The sequence below is a fragment of the Paramormyrops kingsleyae genome, chromosome 7 (assembly GCF_048594095.1).
Source record: "Paramormyrops kingsleyae isolate MSU_618 chromosome 7, PKINGS_0.4, whole genome shotgun sequence".
NCBI classification, from domain to species: domain Eukaryota; kingdom Metazoa; phylum Chordata; class Actinopteri; order Osteoglossiformes; family Mormyridae; genus Paramormyrops; species Paramormyrops kingsleyae.
Genome location: NC_132803.1, coordinates 22,311,550 through 22,330,976, shown reverse-complemented (window position 1 = coordinate 22,330,976; position 19,427 = coordinate 22,311,550). Strand labels below are relative to the sequence as shown.

General features: G+C 41.4%; 1 protein-coding gene across 4 annotated transcripts in view; it reads right to left on the bottom strand.

Moving 5' to 3' along the window:
- The window catches only part of LOC111841820 (disabled homolog 2-interacting protein-like), a 213,930-nt gene that overhangs the window by 175,208 nt on the left and 19,295 nt on the right, over positions 1-19,427 (bottom strand). For 3 of the 4 annotated variants that reach the window (XM_072714505.1, XM_023807871.2, XM_072714506.1), the window contains 2 exons: positions 13,249-13,370; positions 7,779-7,902 (listed from right to left, as the gene is read on the bottom strand). In XM_072714505.1, coding sequence (XP_072570606.1) covers positions 7,779-7,902; positions 13,249-13,370 — 246 coding nt within the window. Of the gene's footprint in view, positions 1-7,778; positions 7,903-13,248; positions 13,371-19,427 lie in introns of those variants that run through there. The other variant, XM_072714509.1, reaches the window with a different exon arrangement.

Genomic DNA, 19,427 nt, shown 5'->3' with positions numbered 1-19,427 from the left:
GGCCAGACTCACCCACGTAACCCGGCTGGTCCCAGCCTCAGAAGGTTATGTGGAACCATCTCATCACACTGTCGACCACAAGAAGACAGCTGGGGTCAAATGAGATGCTAGCAGCAAGCATTGGCAAGAAGAACCCAGGCAGATCAGATCTTGGCAATGGACAGTGGCTTTGGGTATGTGGAACATTACCTTTCATTTGTGGAAGTGGCCTGAGTTACTGCAGGTATCCATGAAATTTAGTTGGTCTTGCCTCCATACATAGTGTGAGCTCTGGAACTAAACCCCTGGATTGGGGGTGGACCCTCTCCCATTCTGGAGAAAGACATCAGGTGAGTGTGAATCAAGGGCATAACTTTGGGTTGAGCATTGGGGGGGGGGGGTGTTAAGGTCTCCACCCAGTTAAACGGATCCAGGGGATTGTATTGGCTGGTTTTGATTATTGGGGGGTTACAACCCCCCACACCGTCCATCATTTACACCCATGGTGTGAATACGCACAACTGCCAAGCTGATAGCTGCAAAAGAGGGCCACCTCTATGTCACTATGTTCGTGCTACATAGAGAAAATCTGCTGTCTGTGTTTAATGCAGCAAACTGCAGTGCCTGTCACAGTGGCAGCCCAAGGGCCCACTGGTGGACACCAACGGAGAGGGAAGCTGTCATGCTGAAAAAGGAGACCTTCAGGGCAATGCTTGCGTAAGGTTCTCCTGAATCAGCTGAAAGAGACCAGAAGAGGGGGTCCTGAAGGACAAGCTCACGCATGAGGGGAGTGTGGAGGGGGAGGCTGTCGAGTGGCCCCAGAATGAAGGGAAGGCTGTGCTCATTAAGCATTAACAGGGTTTAAGCTTAATGTTGGGAAGGCTGTGTTCATTAAGCATTAACAGGGTTTAAGCTTAATGTTGGGAAGGCTGTGTTCATTAAGGGAAGGACTGACCAGTAATGGGGAACACTCTGAAAAACTCCATAATCCAGGTGATATTACCTCTAACCTGGAGACAGTGTGGGAACTTGCTGGTGGGTCAGGTTCACTCACGGCAGTTTAAGTTACTCTTACTGGTCTGAGGCCTCCTTGCTGCAGTGGGAGATGAAATCTGTCCAGAGACGTTGAAGCCACTGAATATTGTTGTTGGGATGTGATCAACGCATCTCTTCGATGTTGCATGGGAAAGAGCTAAAGTACCTCTGAACCCTCAAACAGGGCTGGTTGCTGCTTTTTTATAGGGGAACCAACTGTAGCAGGGTTCCAGGAGGAATCTGCAGATTTCCCTGGCTGTGAAACTTCTCCCATGCTCACCGGTGAGGAATTGCTATGCTAATGCTAACACGGAAGGCATATGTCTGTGGCAGGGTGAGAAGTTTGGATAACTGCAAGAACCTCATAAGAGACCTGTTGTTGCTGAGAACCTGCCTACAGATTATTATGCATGTAACTGAAAAAACACAAAAAAAAGCAAAACCAGATAGGTAGTATGGAAGATGGATGAATAGATGGAGGATTTCACTGTCATCTGCAAGTACAGGCTTTACTTGTTTGTTTGTCTGTTTGCTTGGTTGCTTGCTTGTTTCTTTGCTTGCTTGTTCACTTACTTGGTACAATTGATTTGGTTAAGCCCATTGACCAGGATAAGCAGTTAGAAGATGTATGGATGTCAAACAATATTTTTTATACTGAATGTGGTATTTTTGATAATGGCTTTCAGATGAAAAGCAAAACACAGCTGAAATCCAGTCCGAACCACACTTTTAAGGGGATGCCTACTCGTAGTCAGTAATCATTAACAATGACTGCACAGTAGCAGCATTGTGGGTGTGCCCAGATTTGAAAAGCACCATTTATATTTCTTACAGGTTATAAATTTGAAACAAATACATGGCTTATTCATAATATTGTACTACAGCCAAACATATGAAGTCAAAAGGGCATAATAAAGTAGAATTTCAAGTGCTGTCAATGCAAGAATGCAGGGCTTGAACAACAATTATGGCACCTTCAGGATTAAATTTTAATCAATTAATCAATGCTGCAGAAAAATGGGGAAACAATCTTCATTCATATGAATTGAATTATGGTGAGACACATTTTTGCATGCTTTTTTTACCCACAAAATCAACAACACAGTCATTGCTGCGAACAAATCTCCTGGCACCAAGCATAGAGTTTTTGTGATGTATTGCCTCTGGACACAAAAGCTCTGAAGGACCCACTGAAGCACAGCAAACTGTGACATGAATATGCTTGTCCCTCACTCAGGACACACAGGGCGTCCCCCACTCAGGACACGCAGGGCGTCCCACTCAGGACACACAGGGCGTCCCCCACTCAGGACACACAGGGCGTCCCACTCAGGACGCACAGGGCGTCCCCCACTCAGGATGCACAGGGCGTCCCACTCAGGACACGCAGGGCATCCTGAGTGTGTGTGTGTGTGCAACCTGGTTCTTCACTATTTCTCATTAATGAAGGGCTTCTTCCTTGCTGCTTCCTACCTTTTACCTGGCTGGTTTCTGGTCATTTCCAATGTGTCCTGCTTCACCTTATTCTTGTGTACTGCTGAAATTTTGAACCTGAAGCAATCTGCTGGTTCTTCTGCCAGCAGAACCATGAAAAAAACAGGGTTTAAAAATGCAGAATTGTTAATACAGAGTGGTCTCTTAATTTGTTCTGCAGCTGTATATTGAAATCTAATCATATTAGTCCAACAAAACAAAGAACAGAAAGTAAATAGGGTTAAGTGTTGCACATGGGAAAAGGCTAAGTGCATCAACACGCACAAAGAACAGAGTATCTCAGAGTACATTATCTTTTTTTCTCTTCTATGACGTAACTATACTACTCCTCTTGTAAGATAATATATATAAATAAAACTACATCACCACCAATCTGTAACTTCAACCGCTGATTTCACTGAGAAATTCAGAGAGATGCAGCAATAATAAAGTTAACATCGAGCTCGACTTATGACATCCACAGCTGCAGGACCCTGTGATGGTAGCAGCTGTCTGATAATACAAGCTGAATCATTTTTTTGGGTTGAGCATTGGGGGGGGGGGTGTTAAGGTATCCTCAGACAGATACATGTGCATGTATAAGGATCTGCAATTATCAAAAGGCATAGAAAGTGTGATAAAGTCTATAAAGTGCCTAGCTCTGAGTAACTCTGCATTTCAACAAAGCCAGTCAGAATGAATGAAGAAGAATGCAGGAACCTTGCTAGGTTTGAATTTAATTAGCGCAAGAGCTGTGCAGTAAAACCAACAATGTGAGAAAGAGCACCCAAGCTGGAAATGGCAAAGGGATGGGGCCAGCTGTTTTTAAGACAAAGCGGCTCATCGAAAAGCGAATCAACAGCTCATAGCACATGGTTTAAGGGCCACACTGCCGTTATAGCTCTGCCCCTACCAGTATTTTGAGGGTCGCAGAAACATCAAGGACAGACAAGACCATATGACATACACGATTCTCACAGGACAAATAAGACAAGCTGAATTCTCCATATTATGCTCAGTAAGTCTCAAAGAGCTTACAGACTAAACAGAGTAGCACTGAAGACTGACCGGCACACTCCATGCATACTTTGGTAGTCTAATAATGGCCATAATCCTCTTATGGGCAGGAGGATGGCTAAGACCAGAAAAACACCGTCACCAACCCGGTGCCAGTAAGCCGCTTGTCTCCGGAAATGTGTTTCCTTGGGTTGGTGAATCCCATTCATACGATCACTAATTTTTCCCACTTCTTTCATTCTTCTCCATAACCTCAGTGCCTCACTATTTTTACAAGACATGGGAAAAAGGCAGGGATATCAGAACCAAAGCAGATGGTGTCCTCCAAGCCTGCCTCTATGGATATTCATCCCTCAAACTGAAAATCTGAAGCTTGTGGTAGTCCTCATATATACACACATATTCTCACCTTGTGCTGTGAAAATATGAACGACCAAGTTGACCATAAAACATGTGCGTATAATGCAGAATCTAGTGCTCTATACAAAGATGTTTTCATTGTGCTCATTTCGAATTCTGATGGTGATTACACTCGTGACAGGCAGCATGGGGGTGCAGTGGTTAGCACTCTTGCCTCACACCTTTGGGACCAGCGTTCAAGTCTCTGCCATGTGTGAAGTTTGCATGTTCTCCCCATGTCATCATGGAGTTTCCTCCCGGTACTTTAGAATCCAAGTCACATGTTCCACCTCATGTTAGTGACCTATGCACTGAACTGAGACATTGCTATGTTATGTGATGCAAAGGGACTTTTGCCCCCTACTGGCCCACTAATAATATTGCTGACAAAATCAGGGTTTTATCTAAGAAACAGTTCATCCAAGTGCTAAATAGCCCTATTCTGCATATCTTCAGATGTGTATCAAGCTGGTATGACAGGGTGCCATGGTTTTCTGCTGCAGCTGCATCCAGCACATTATTTATTCCATACATGGCCAAGCTAACCCCCTAGGTGAGGGAGAAAATCAGCACTCCAATGCCCACAGAACACTGTACACGCAGAACAGTTACATGGAGGTGCTTGTAGTTTCTGGACAAATAAGGTTACACTTCTTTTTAGCCTTACAAGAGAAATATTTTAGGAAAATCTCTCAGCTGGCCTCTGTTAGCATATGACATAGTATTATGGTTAGGGCTCAGGTTTAAATACAGAGTAAAAATACAGCTTTCTATGAACTATAATCAGCACTGGCCTAAATAGTTTTTAGAGTGGAAGAATTTTTCGTTTTTTCCGTGTTTTAGATTGCTGAAGGATAATGCAAGTTTTACCATTTCAAGCCATATATTGAGACTATTTCACCAAAAAAAAACACATTACCACACAAACCAAAGAGAAACATGCTGTAGGACTAATATAATTCCCATATTTATGATTTATGTTGATGGAATAAGCTTCTTAATTCCAGGAAGTTATGCTGCAAACCAGAGCTTAAGAAACTGATGATTCTGATGATTATACCACCGTCACACGGCATGCTGTACCCCTTCAGAAACACTCCTGTAATGGTGGAGTAAATGCAGCAGAATTGTGTTGTTGTGTGGCTGAATGAGACTCCCCACGAGTACAAGGTGAGCGCTAAGCTACTGCATGTTACCTTTAGATGATGATAACTTTAACATGCTCCAATTTCCTCTCACCGCCCAAAAACATTTGGTTAAGCTAACCGGTGTCAGAAATTTCCCACAGAGCAGGGTTCTTCAAATCTGGACCCCGATTCCAAATCCAGGCCGTGTTGTCAGTTCTCCCAGGTAGTTAGTTTAATAATTACTGATTCTGATTGGTCAGAGGCTTCACACCTGACTGACAGGTAAAGGAAGGGTGGAAAACCATCAGTGCTCGGACCTCGAAGAACTGTGATTTGAATAACCCTGCCATAGAGTATGACTGTGTTTGCATGATTGGCTGTTACCACCTCTATGGCCTTGACCAGGATGTCATTGGAAGGACCCCCCCCCACCCACGCCCAGGGGAGGTCGCAAGATCATTTGCTAAATATGCTACCCCCCCCCACCACCCAACAAAATTTATCAATGGAAACCCCTTCCCCACCCCATATCAAGTTTGAGGAAAAAAAACTTTCACAAGCACTGCTCTACATTACAAAATATTTTTTACATTTTTCACATTAGGTTGATTTGTTTCTCAAATCAGTCCTGGGAAACCCCCCTGGGGAGCTGCATGGGAGGGAGCAAAAACGTGGACCGTCTGGGGGCCCCCAGGACCGGGCTGGGGAGCACTGCTGCTCTCGTTGACTCCTTCCCCGTTGTGTTTCATGCTGAAACATTCGCTGCCTAGCTCCTGAAAGCATTCTTCTGTGCACATTTGACTGCCAAATTTTCACAGGAAAAGTTCTGAAACTGCTTTGACTTCTGTAGACTCACAAGTTTGACTGAAGACTACTAAACCACAAAAAAAGCACAATGTGAGAAAAATAAGAAGTGGTTTTATGGTCTGGTGGCAGTGGTGGGTATTTTAACTGTGTCTCTTATGAAGGCTTTGTCATACCACTGCAGAATGCTACATAGTAATGATTGGTAAACTATAAAATCCTTTCATATTATATACTGGAATGAGACGCAGACTTCCTTATTGTGTCTGTTAAATCATCCAGCATAAAGACACCGCAGTATTTAATACACCACCACGTTATTTGTTGCACAGCAGATGTTATCGCAACTCAGAGCTTTAAAACTATGCATTTTACCCAAAGATACTGTATAGGTGGAGTAATTTTATTTGATTACTCAAGGGTAAAAAAGAAAGTTCAACAACTCCAGGTCTTTAGCCAATGTTCTTTCCAAAAAAGGAAAATATTCTCATAACAATTAAATTTTTATATGTTACATGATATAATATTAAACCATTTACATTATTTATAAGGAGATGATTTCAAATGCAGAAGAGCAGGAACATGCACTGAGGGGCACTTGGGAATATATTAATGAGTATTTTAATAAGCATATTATTAAAGTGTCCAGATCAATACTACCCTGCGGTATATGTTTTATTGATATGATGCAATCATATTAGTCATGTATGTTTGAACAGGTAATGGACAAAGCAAAATTTTACTATGAAGAAGTCAAATAATTGTTATCATAATAGGGTCTTCTTGGAAGGTATACAAAACATTTATCATTGCCTACACATCTTATTTGTGGAGCCCTTTGGAAGCCTAGGAAAAGGCTTTTGCAAAGTATTCCACATTTCCAGAAACCTACAGTTGCAAAATAATGTGACAGGCAGACCTGTAGAAACAACGAATGAGACACCTAGTGAAGGTTTCAAAGGAGAACTCAGTATCAGGCCGTGTTTAACTTCATAAGAAGTGTCACCTGGGAAGCAGACATATCGGTTTTCCTGACAGAGGACTTTGCTTTCCTTCTTATTCTGAGAGAACTGCATTTTATTGACTTTTATCATTTCAGCCCACCCGCATGATGGAAATTCAGCTTGCAAAGGCTCAGAACAAGCATACCCCTTGTGTGAACACACCTTGACGTTTAAGGGACTGTGAGAATCCCACAGCAATCCAGCAACAATCTGAAAGGTCCCAGCAGCAGAGAAGTGCACTCTGGGAACGACACGTTCTCCCTCTGCTGGTGAAGCAGGGGCACTAAATCCATCGCAGTCTATCGCAAGTTAAATCTATAGTCAAGTCAAGGACAGGAATGAAATATTACCATCAGAAAAGCAGTGTTACTTGTATTTGTATTCCTCATTCACTCTTCTATATACCACCTCCAAGACATTTATGTGTCTTTAAAGGGGAAGGAAACTGAAATGGTACAAATAAAACAAAAAATATTACATTCAGGATTTATTACTTAGACATCACTTGGGAATGCGAGAGTTGATCAAGTTACAGAAAAAAAGATATAAAAAGCAGAGCAATAATGAGTCCCTAGAATGAGTCCCTAGAGCGTTATGGTCGCCACGCCAGCCCGGCCCTCACTCCTCTATTCTGCCAAACCTTACTTCCGTAATTTAGTTCCATCTCACCAGGAGCTTATGTCTCCAGCTTGAGATAAATGAAGATGATGTGACACGCCTCACAGCCTTCCTCTGCCCTCCTGGCATGCCCTAGTGCACCGTGAGGTAATATGAAAGCATGTCACCTTTCCCATCTATGTACTTCTGAAAACCTAAAGCTACAGCAGTCACCGGTCTCTGCCCAGCACAGCATGGTCTCTGTGCCCAGAGTAAGAGGGAGCAGGTCGCTCCATTGCAGGTGTCCCCGTGGTGGGGGGGCTGTCCCTGCAGCTATACTCACCGCTCCCAGTGGAGAGCTCGCTCTGGCAATCGGGGAGGTGGCTCTCCGCCGGCACACTGATGGTGCGACGCAGGAGCCGGGCCCGGCTTCCAGGCCGGTGCTCCTGCAGCAGGAAGGGAGGCGCCTGTAGGAGGGCAAGGGGCAAGAGGCCACATGAGCAAACATGGAGGCGGAGTCCAAGCCCAGGCTCGGCATGCTGATACCGGCCCAAGGCAATGATTGTGGGTGAGTTCTCTGCTATTGAGCTCAATGACAAATACGGTATATTCCACATAAGCACAAATGTACCTTTCACTAAGTATCACAGTCCGGTCCTCGGGGACCTCCAGGCAATCCATGTTTTTTCTCCCTCCCAGCAACCAGTAGGGAGCAAAAATGTGGACTGTCTGCCAGTGCACTTAGGGAGCAAAAAGGTGGACTGTCTGCCAGCGCACTTAGGGAGCAAAAAGGTGGAGTCTGCCAGCGCACTTAGGGAGCAAAAAGGTGGACTGTCTAGGGGATCCCCAAGGACCAGATTGGGAAACACTGCTATATTGTATACATCCCTTGAAGGTATTTTTTTTTTTTACCATTTGCGGTCTCACTAGTGACCATTGAATCACACAAACATGTAGTATATTATACAATCCCTACTGCTGCTAGAACAAAAACCAAAAACAGAGTGTTGATAATTGTTTTGACAGTTTTGGATTTTTTAAGCTGTTTTTTTTTTTTATCATCGTTCAAAGTGACATTTTTACTCCTGAAGACACTCTCACATTTTACATAAATAGGTCCTCATGAGATTAGAGGAAAAACTGCACCACACAGACATATTCTGTTTTGCATGAGCCCCGCAGCATGTCTTTTCTGTCTCATTGGTTTCCCTCTGTAACCAAACCCCTCACCCCCAGACAAGTTACCTGTGGCTGACACCACAGATAAAATATTACTTGGGGAACAGGAATTACGTAATTCGTTCAACGGGCAGGGAGGCAATGGATTTCTCTTTAACTGTCTGGAGGGACAGGAAGATGAATGTCTAGGCTAAAAAAAGAAGAAGAAATTAGAAGAATCAAAGGCATGGGGGCAGTGCAGGACCATGAAGCTTCGGACGTGGCCTTCTCCAGCCCAACAGGAAAGGGGGCAGTGCAGGACCATGAAGCTTCGGACGTGGCCTTCTCCAGCCCAACAGGAAAGGGGGCAGAGCAGGACCATGAAGCTTCGGACATGGCCTTCTTCAGTCCAAAAAGAAAGGGGGCAGAGCAGGACCATGAAGCTCTGGACATGGCCTTCTCCAGCCCAACAGGAATGGGGGCAGTGCAGGACCATGAAGCTCCGGACGTGGCCTTCTCCAGCCCAAGAAGAAAGGGGGCAGAGCAGGACCATGAAGCTCCGGACGTGGCCTTCTCCAGCCCAAAAAGAAAGGGGGCAGAGCAGGACCATGAAGCTCCAGACGTGGCCTTCTCCAGCCCAAAAATAAAGGGGGCAGAGCAGGACCATGAAGTTCCAGATGTGGTCTTCGCCAACCCAACAGGAATGGGGGCAGTGCAGGACCATGAAGCTCCGGACGTGGTCTCCTCCAGCCCAACAGGAAAGGGGGCAGAGCAGGACCATGAAGCTCTGGACATGGCCTTCTCCAGCCCAACAGGAAAGGGGGCAGAGCAGGACCATGAAGCTCTGGACATGGCCTTCTTCAGCTCAACAGGAAAGACAATTCACCGCTACTGCAGGTAACACTGTGAAGCAGCTGTTCAGAGCGGCTCACAAAGTGCAAAGGAGAGGGACAGATGGAACAGAACCTAGACACCTATAAGGCCAAAATTTATAAAAGCATCGAAAGAGATACTATGGAATAATATAACAACATATAGAAATAAAAATGATTCTCAGTTAAAAGAGCAAATGGAAATTGTTGGGTAAACTCAACTAAACCCTGCTCTTAAATAGGTGCCAATGTTAGTTAACACTAATTAACACTGAAACCAAGTAAATCCTGAAGAAAAGGCCACTCAGGGTAATGTTTATGACGATGGGGATTTGGGCTCTCCAGACCACATTAAGTAGGTGCCATTCTTAATTTTCACTTCTTAGCAAAAAATTCCCAGTAACTTCTGTAGAAGAATACAACAGGGACTGACACAGAGCAGGACCAAGTCTGGGCATCACCGTCCCACAGTTTGCAACTGACCCTTTGAAGATCTAGGTTTGTCCCCAGCTGGTCTGCTTTTGGCCAGATAATCTCCATATGTAATGTAATATATCAGACATGTGCTGTATGCCAGTGTTTGGGGTTGAAACAGAAAAATGTGATTCACTCTTCACATCAAGACAGCATTCCCTCTTCATAGGAGGTCTGAGTGCTTTAACGGCCAGGAGGTGAACAGGAGAGTCAATGAGCACTGATTTCCTCCTCATGTTTCATGGCACTTCATGGGTGAACTAGAGCATGGCCTGAAGAGAAAAAAAATCGAAGCCTTGTGAAACAAACCACCCACCCTCTGCGGTATTTCAGGAAGGCGAGATGGCAGTAAACGGAGAAAAGTCAATACATGGCCAGTCCATCGGATGCGGGGGGATGGGGGGGGGCATGATGTTCTCAAATGACTTTTCAGCCACATGAAAACCGTGTCCTTTCATGATATTTCTCCCTCTTCTCTCTCCCGCTCCTCCTTGAGATAATGAAGTTAGAATTTTTCTAACTGCAGTGTACTTAATTGCTTCGAGCTCCCAGGACAGACACTGAATTTTAATTATATTCCCGATAGTTAAATCTGTTCACTACATGTAACTGAATTACTTACTCATGATTCTGGCTCACAACTAGATATTCAACAGTTAATTTTTTAAATCCTGTATACATTCAGTAAGACAGCGTGACTGTTTCAGGGCTTTCATATGTGATCCAGAGCCACAGACTGCAGTGGCACATAAAACATGCAGACATTCTTGTCTTTATTATACTACGTTTACTATTTAGTCATGGAATTGTCATTAAGAATCTGTCTGTTCCATGTTTTTTGTCTCATTTTACTGAAAGCAATGAAGCTTCGCCTGAATGTCTCACAGGACAGTGGATTTCGGGCTGAGTGGCGGACTGGGGAAGGCTGTGCAGTTTCTCCTTTGTTTGACATTTTTAATACTTTTTCTCTTGGTTATGAAATTTACTTTCAGGACTGTAATACTGTCTCTGTCAAAATGAGTCACGGTATAAATTACAACTTATTCGACTATGAAATAGCTGGTATTATCTAGTATTAAATAACTAGAAACTGAAACAAGTTCCATATACTTCAAATGATTACAGCCCAGATCAGATATACAAAGAAACCTCTATTTCCAATGTCTACCAAAATCTATAAATGTTTTAAAGTAGTTAAGTTGATTACATTTGTACTACTATCGTTTGCTACTACTACTTTAATTCTTTATGCTGAATCTAATCTTCTCCATATCAAATTCATGTCTTTTGATAAATAGTTAATTCAGACTTTGTACACAAAGCACTATAGTTGTGCAAGTGACTGGTCAAGGAATGATTTAATAGAGGGTTTTCCCATTCAGGAACAACAAGTGAGGGTAAGGCAGGGATCAACACTACAGAAATGGGTCTTTATAGTAGAAATGGAAAGAGAACAGAAATCAAGGTCAAGTGGCGCCGTCTGAGATGAAAAATGCCCAGCTATAAGACTACAGTGATTGGTTTGGGTGTCAAGCTGGGACCCAGTAACTGGAGGAAAAAGCAAGTCAGAGCACAGTCATTCATCCCTTGTGCAGGGAACAAAGAAAAGGTAAAATTAATCAGTACCAGAAATGCCCATTACACAACTATTACGCTTCAGACAGATATGAGCCATCTCCCATACATTTATTTGAGTGTTTCCTGTTCTGAGAAATAACTTTCATTTTTTGGCTGTGTACAGGGGTTTCTTACTACGAAGTGGGAAAGCACTTTGATAACTGGAGAGCCCAGTACTTACTACTGTACATCCATTACAGTGCCCCATTTCCCAGCATTCCCATACAGCATGGCTCTATGAATCATAAGTCTCATGCCTGTCTTGTAGACCTCAAAGTGTTGCTTAAATTAATTATAACACTACATTACATCAACGAAGTTAACACAAAGCTTAAAAACAACTGCATGACCAATACCGCGTATTACAGATTCATTAAAGACAATCTTCAAACTCAAGTTCTTCATATCTCTACAAAATACATCAGTAGCATAACACATTTTTTAAGAAAGCAATCACTACATACTGCTCTCAGTACAATGGTGCTAAAAATGCATAAAGACCCATTAAAAAGGGGAGTTATTAGTAACTACGCGATCTTATGTTCTGTATGACCGATATGGATTTTATCCGTCGAATGAACAAAGAACCAACGGCAAACAGAAAAGAGAACGAGAGCACGTATGTGTCACAGTACAGTGACCACCGGCATGTCCAAGCTATTATCAAGGGCAGCCATTTCTGAAATTAGATTGCTTTGTTTTAAAGATACATCCATCTTTTAGACACACAGTAAGGAGAGCTGTCCTGTAGTGTGAAGACCGGGAACACAAACACACGGACAGTGCAGACTTTTTATAAAAATAAATAACTAACTGGCTTACAACCTAAATACCTACAAACACTGCAAAAAATGAAAATCTAAGCAAGTATAATTTTCTTATATTTAGGCAAAATTCTAATTTCATTAATAAACTAACAGCACATCTTATGAATCAGATTAATTTGCTTGCATTTAGACATATTGTCTTATTTTAGAAAATCTTACCAAGTACAATTACTGCACTTGCAGATAATTTTGCTCATTTTAGGCCATCCTGTCTCAAAACAGAAACAGTTTATTTTACATTTGAGAGGCCATTTTTGCAGTGCAATAATCATAAGTGACATGTGGTAAAACAAAGAACTGGGACTGGGCACGGACACAGGTATAATTACACGCACGGCGTTAGAGGGGCAGGGCTGGCTGCTGTTACTGGCCTGTCACCATGACAAACTACATAAGATGACGGCATGGGCATGGCCTTGCTTAATTACCTGTGAAAAGCAGAATATAAAGCACAGGAGAATGAAGGTAAAAGATGCTGGGTGGAAATATGGAGAACGAGTGAGACACCATGAGAAGTACTGGGAGAGCTAAACCAATGAGCAGAAAGGGATAGAAAGGAAATGTGATGTGGGGACCTAAGTGGGAGGATAATGACATGACAGAAGATAGGGCTTTGGCGGGGGTCAAACCAAAGAGCTTCAGTCCAGTAAAAGTGGCATCAGTTGCCACAGCAGGGCAGAGAGATTGTCCCTGTGTGATTTATGTCAGTGGTACGGGCCGAACCTGATCTCAGTTCCCACATGGGGAAGACACCCCACTAGACTGGAGGCCGGTCACCGTGTTACTGAGTTTTAGTGAAGCCTGAATACCAAATCAACACTGTTAATAAAACTATGTCCCAGGTTCAGCACATTGACATGCGTACCTTTCCTTTGTCCAGCAACAGCAGCTGAGAGTCCGTGACTATGCAGAACTTTGGGTTCCATGTGACCTGCTCGGCGAAGGGGAGACCGCAAGAAATCCAGTGGGCTGGGGGGGCAGTTACGTCTGCAAAAACAGAACAATGGGAAAAGAACGGTAACTAATAAACAGATTCATAAATAATCCAAATAATTTTTACAGTGCTTTCAGAAACTGTACAGATCTATCCAATTATGTTGTGTCGTCGACTTATTTTTTCCACATCATTGTGCATCAGTTGACACATGATACCCTACAAGGACAAAGGAAACATGTTTTAATTTTTAAAAATAAAAAACTGAAACTTAGCATTTACATAAATAATCAGTACTTTGGAACACCACCTCCTGCAGTGATTAGAGCCGCAATTCTTCTTGGGTATGCCATAAAGACCTTTGCGCAGATGGATTTGGGCATTCATTGGAGATCCTCTCAAGCTCTGTCACACCGGTGAAATTGCAGCCTTCAGGTCTCTCAACAGATTTTCTATGAGGTTCAAGACTAGGGTTTGGCTGGGTGACTCAAGGACATTCAGAAACTTGTTCCAAAGCCTCTCCATCAATGTCTTGGCTGTCTGCTTTGGATCATTGTCATGCTGAAAGTTGAATCCAAGGTTGTGTGCACTATAAAGCAGTTTATCTCCAATAAATTCTCCTGATTTGACTCCATTCATCTTTATGTCAATACTGAGACTTTACTGGTCCCTGCCACTGAGAATCATCTCCAAAACACAATGCTGCACCATTAAGCTTCACTGTAAGAAGGATCTTGTGTTGAACAGCCAAACCATTGCCAAAGCTTTGATACCTTTTTCTATATCAACATGAAGCCACAATGTTATCCATGAGATCTGCAGAGCATTCAATAGGCTTCGTAGCTTGGTTCTCAATTTATCAATCACCATAAACTGTGGGGCCTTATAAAAAGAGGTGTGTGCCTTTCTAAATCACACCCAATCAAGTCAATTTCCCACAGGTGGACTGCAATCAAGGTATAGAGACACCTGAAAGATGACCAATGGCAAATTTGCACTGCCATAGTGAAAGGATTGATTACAGCCATGAATGGAGGATTTCGATTTTTTATTCCTCATAAATTTGCTAGAATTCCTAAAAACACATTTCACTTCGTCACTATGGATCACTGTGTGTCTGTTGATGGCAAGAAAGAATTAGTTTTGTGAAATAACTTGCACCACACAACAAAGTTTGGAAAAGTTATGGCATCTGAAAAGGTCCTGTAGACAAGGTGCAAAATGTGCATGAGATATCCAAGGTACAGACATGCTAAAGGAAAGAATAAAATTAAAATAAACATAAACTAAATTAATTAACAGCTAAAAACTACTTGCATTCTTCTCATTTATTTACTGTTTTTGTTTAGGTTAAGGTAAGCCACTCTGCTAAATACAATCATATTGGGCTTACCCCAATTCTATGTTCCAACCCAACCCAAGAATCTTTACTGCAAGGCCTTCATTCCCAGGAAATCAAAATAACATTTATTTTGTAGTAATACCAGTTGCAATTGATGGAACTTTCTGTCAGGTAGAAAATATAATGGATCACATTGTATTTGTGGTGTAATTACTACTTTCACCATTTAATAACTTCATCGTATTATAGTAAATTTCATCCATCCATCCATCCATCCATCCATATTTAGCTTACCCTAGTAAGGTTGGCAGTAGGAGCCTGGAGCGTATGCCACACAACACAGGACATAAGTTTAGGGAACACCCTGTACTGCTGCCCTGACCATGGTAAGCACTTAAACTGTGAGAAAAGAGAGTACTGTTCCAATTTGTACTTTTGAGGGTACAATTGCTTGTCACTGGAGCTGTACCCACAAGGGTCTGCCAATTGCACCCTAGCTGAAGGTAAATGTACCTTCTAAGGTACAGAAATGGATACTGACAAAAATATTTGTATCATTGGGGGTACATTTTTGCTATTTTTACCTTGGGGTACAAAACTATAAGGGCTGTACACTACATCTGACAGTGTAGAAGATGGATAGATATTTACCATTAATTACTTGGATTGTAATTTTAGATTCAACTTTCTCTCCTTATGTCACCTGTACCATAACCAGTAACCTCACTTTGTCTGTGATCTGGGACAATCTGGGACAAAATGCCTGCAGTTTCTTTTTCTTCCCCTGCAAAAAGCTATTTATCTTCTACTCGCAGTTATAAGGAAACAGTAACTGCTCAGGATGAAAGTGAATTTTGCAGCACTTCTGATAAGGTCAGGCCTATACAACTAAACAGAGCTCTCTCTCTGTTTCAGTCAGGGTATTGTGCTAGGATGTCCATGTACTTACTTCAGGCATGTTTCACTTGTACAGTACAGGGGTTTTGGAAAAATGTACAGGTATGTCTGATTGTATGGCTTTTAACTGCTACATCGTATTGTATGTCTTCAACATTTTTTAATTTAAAAAAATCACAATGGAAAAAAACTGGCAAATGTAGAATTAGAATGGGAAGCAATTGGATGTTTTCACGAAAGCCTGGTCCATGTGTGAGAGATTAATAATGAAATGTCAGCTCCATTTAAAATGGGGGGAGGGGGAGTCAGTATAATGGATTGAAAATGCCATCCACTGTGGATACATATCATGGACACTTTCATCCAACTCACTGCTCTGTAAAGTCACGTTCAGACAGGACAGAAATCTATTCAACTGTATTTATATGCATATAAAACCTATTTCCTGTGTGTATTTGAAATTTTAGGAGTGCGTTAAAGAATGCATGCAGGTCCCAATGAGGTAGTAGATTCTCTCTTCAACTATGTAAAAAAAAATGTGGACAACTACATAATAATTTATATTATTAAGATATTAACATTGTGTGTGATTTGTCAAGTTCCCTAGGCAAAATAGTCTAACAATATAGAAGCACAAATACAGTTTAAATGTTTACAGATTGCAAAGTTACAATGTACATTTTCTTACTTTTTTGAAGTGATCATTAAGCAAATGCTGTGCAAACATATATGCATCATTATCAGTGATAATTTCGTTGACGAAATATTTTCGTTATAATTTTCGTCAACGACAAATTTTCACTGACGAAAACGAGACGATAACTAAATAAAAATTAAGTGATGATGACGAAAACTATAATAAAAATATATTGACATTTTCGTTAACTAATAAAAACGAGACGAAAATGTGAGTGAGGGACGTTTTTGGAAATGATCCAATCAGAATTAATCTTGGTGCGTGGCGCGGTGAGACGCACACGCACATTTGGAAAATTAAGATACTGATTCACCTTGCGACGCGAGATGCGACAGTACATCTTGCATACATTGGTGGGTGTCTGTCTGACTTAAACTAAAATGACATGGCAATGGCTGGGAGAAAAAGAAGAGAAGATATATGGAATAATTTCACGTTTGATGTCAAGACAAACAAGACCTTGTGTAAACCGTGTGGAGCGGAAATCGCTGGTAAAAATACAACAAATCTAAAGCGACATCTGCAAGGTAATTTTTTCAGGTCATGCAGTATTTGCAATGGCATTACTGCCAAATACAGTTTTTCTTTTAAATAATTTGGAGTTGCACTTTTGCTTTACAGAATGAAGAATGTCATATGCAAGTTCTAAACAATGCATATCTAATTTTTGGTTTTTATGGAAAGACGATATTCCACATATTTAATGAGACTTGGCTTTATTTAATTTTAAGTTAGAATATTTTGTATATTACCACGGTTTAACTAAATTACATTTAAATTAAACCCAATATATTTTAGTCAACTAAATCTACAGTAGATTTAGTCGACTAAAATCTTATGCTTTTTAGTCGACTAAAACTAGACTAAAACTAAAACAAAACAGATGACTAAAATATGACTAAAACTAAAATTGCATTTTAGTCAAAAGACTATGACTAAAACTAAATTGAAATCTGCTGTCAAAATTAACACTGATCATTATATGAGGTAAAGGTATAGACAGATTAATTTGAAAGAGCTTAACCATGTGAAACTAGCTCTCCTTCAAAATTTGCTTATGTAAGGATATAATATTTTAATGCTTACTCGGCAGTTCCCTAAGTCGGCGCTCCCTCAGAAGATGGCGCTCTACGCTGCCCCAATGGGTTGTCCGGCACAAGATGGATGTATGGAGGAGCAAACCCCTCTCATAAGGTCAAGACAGGTTGGGGAGCATGTGCCAGTGCAGCCCGTTGCTGCACCCACCACATGATGGTGAGATGTTTTACGATGGCTAGAGAGCCTATCCCAACACCAACCCCCAAAATTTTCCCCTGCAAGTTGGAGGACCGCTTGCAGGACCGGATGCAATTTAATATCATACCCTCTCATGACCTGATTAAATCTGCAGCTTCAGATGCATGTCAGAGTCTGTAAATGAGCACTATAAATGGGTTCTATATTTATTTATTTCAAAACAAAAACTGTCATATGTGCAAATACATATGTTGTTTTAAAATGTGTTTAGCTGAAGGCCACGTCGACCATTGAATTCCACATTTCTTTTTCTACGAACGAGTGTGTCTTTGAATTCATTTTAAGTGTAAACGTTGCATGATGATATCCAGGCTGCTGATTTCTTTTTCACAAAGTGACAACTCATGAAAGTGAGATGCATCAAGCACAGAGAGAAAATTCTGTCACCACATTCTCTAAGCTCTTCACATACTTAAAAAAAAAATGTAATTCCTCACTTGCACCACTCTGTGCTGTGGGTTCCCTTCTAATGCATTCTGAAGCAAAGCATGGTGGTCAACTGAACTTTAAACCTGATTATTTTTTATTATTTTCAGAATCAAATGAGTTCGGAAAGAATCCATTGTCAACACTCATTATTCCCCTGATGGAGATTAGGGATAATCCCTTCTCTACTTTCCTAATAATTCAGGCTGTCAGCTATGTTACTGTGTTACAAAGCTCACAACGAACATCAAGCAGTGTCATCAGATGGATGGTCAGAAAAGAGCATTAGATCCCTATAAGCACTAACAGTTAGCCTAGGACTAACTGGACAGACAACACTAGAACTGCAAGTTTATTTCAGGATCAAGTTTTGTGTTTACAACCCCGTTTCCAAAAAAGTTAGGACGATGTGTAAAATGTAACAGAATGCAATGACTTACAAATCATACAAACCCATGTTTAATTGAAGATAGAACAAACAAAACATATAAAATGCTGAAACTGAGAAATGTTATTGTTTTATGACAATATATTTTAAGTAATATTAAAAATATATTTTACATTTAAATTATTTGAATTTTAATGCAAGCAACACATTTCAAAAAAGTTGAGACAGGGGCATGTTTACCACTGTGTTGCACAACTCTAAACATTTGTGAACTGAGGAGACCAGCTTCTGGAGTTTTGAAAGTTAAATGTTGTCCCATTCTTGCCTGATATAGTATGTCAGCTGCCCAACAGTTTGGGGACTCCTTCGCTGTATTTTTTGTTTAATGATGCACCATATGGATGGTCCCTCTTCTCTTTAGCCCGATTCCCTCTTTGAGTCATCAGAACAGAGGACAAATTTACATTTTGCCTCAGTCCATCTTAAATGAGTTTGGGTCTGAGAAGTCGGTGGCATTTCTGCATCATGTTTAAATATGGTTTCTTTGCATAGTGGAGTTTCATACTGCATTTGTGGATGCAGCGACCAATTGTGTTCACAGAGAGTGACTTTCAGAAGTGTTCCTGAGCCCACGCAGTGATTTCCACTATAGAACTGTGTATGTGTTTAATGCAGTGTCACCTGAGGACCCGAAGATCATGGCTATCCAATACTGATTTTCGGCCTTGTCCCTTGCGTACAGAGATTTCCTTGGAATCTTTAAATTATATTATGTACCATAGATGATTAAATGCCCAAATTCTTTGCGATATTATAGTGAAGAACATTACTCTTACACTGTTGCACTATTTGCCCACACAGACTTTCACAGAGTGCTGAACCTCTCCCCATCTTCACTGCACAGAGACTCTGCCTCTCTGCGGGGCTCATTTTATACCCAGTCACCTTACTGACCTGTTGCCAATTAATCTTATTAGTTTAGAGATATTCAACCAGGTGTTTGTTTTAGCACTGCATAATTTTTCCAGTCTTTGGTTGCCCCTGTCCTAGCTTTTTTTTTAAAC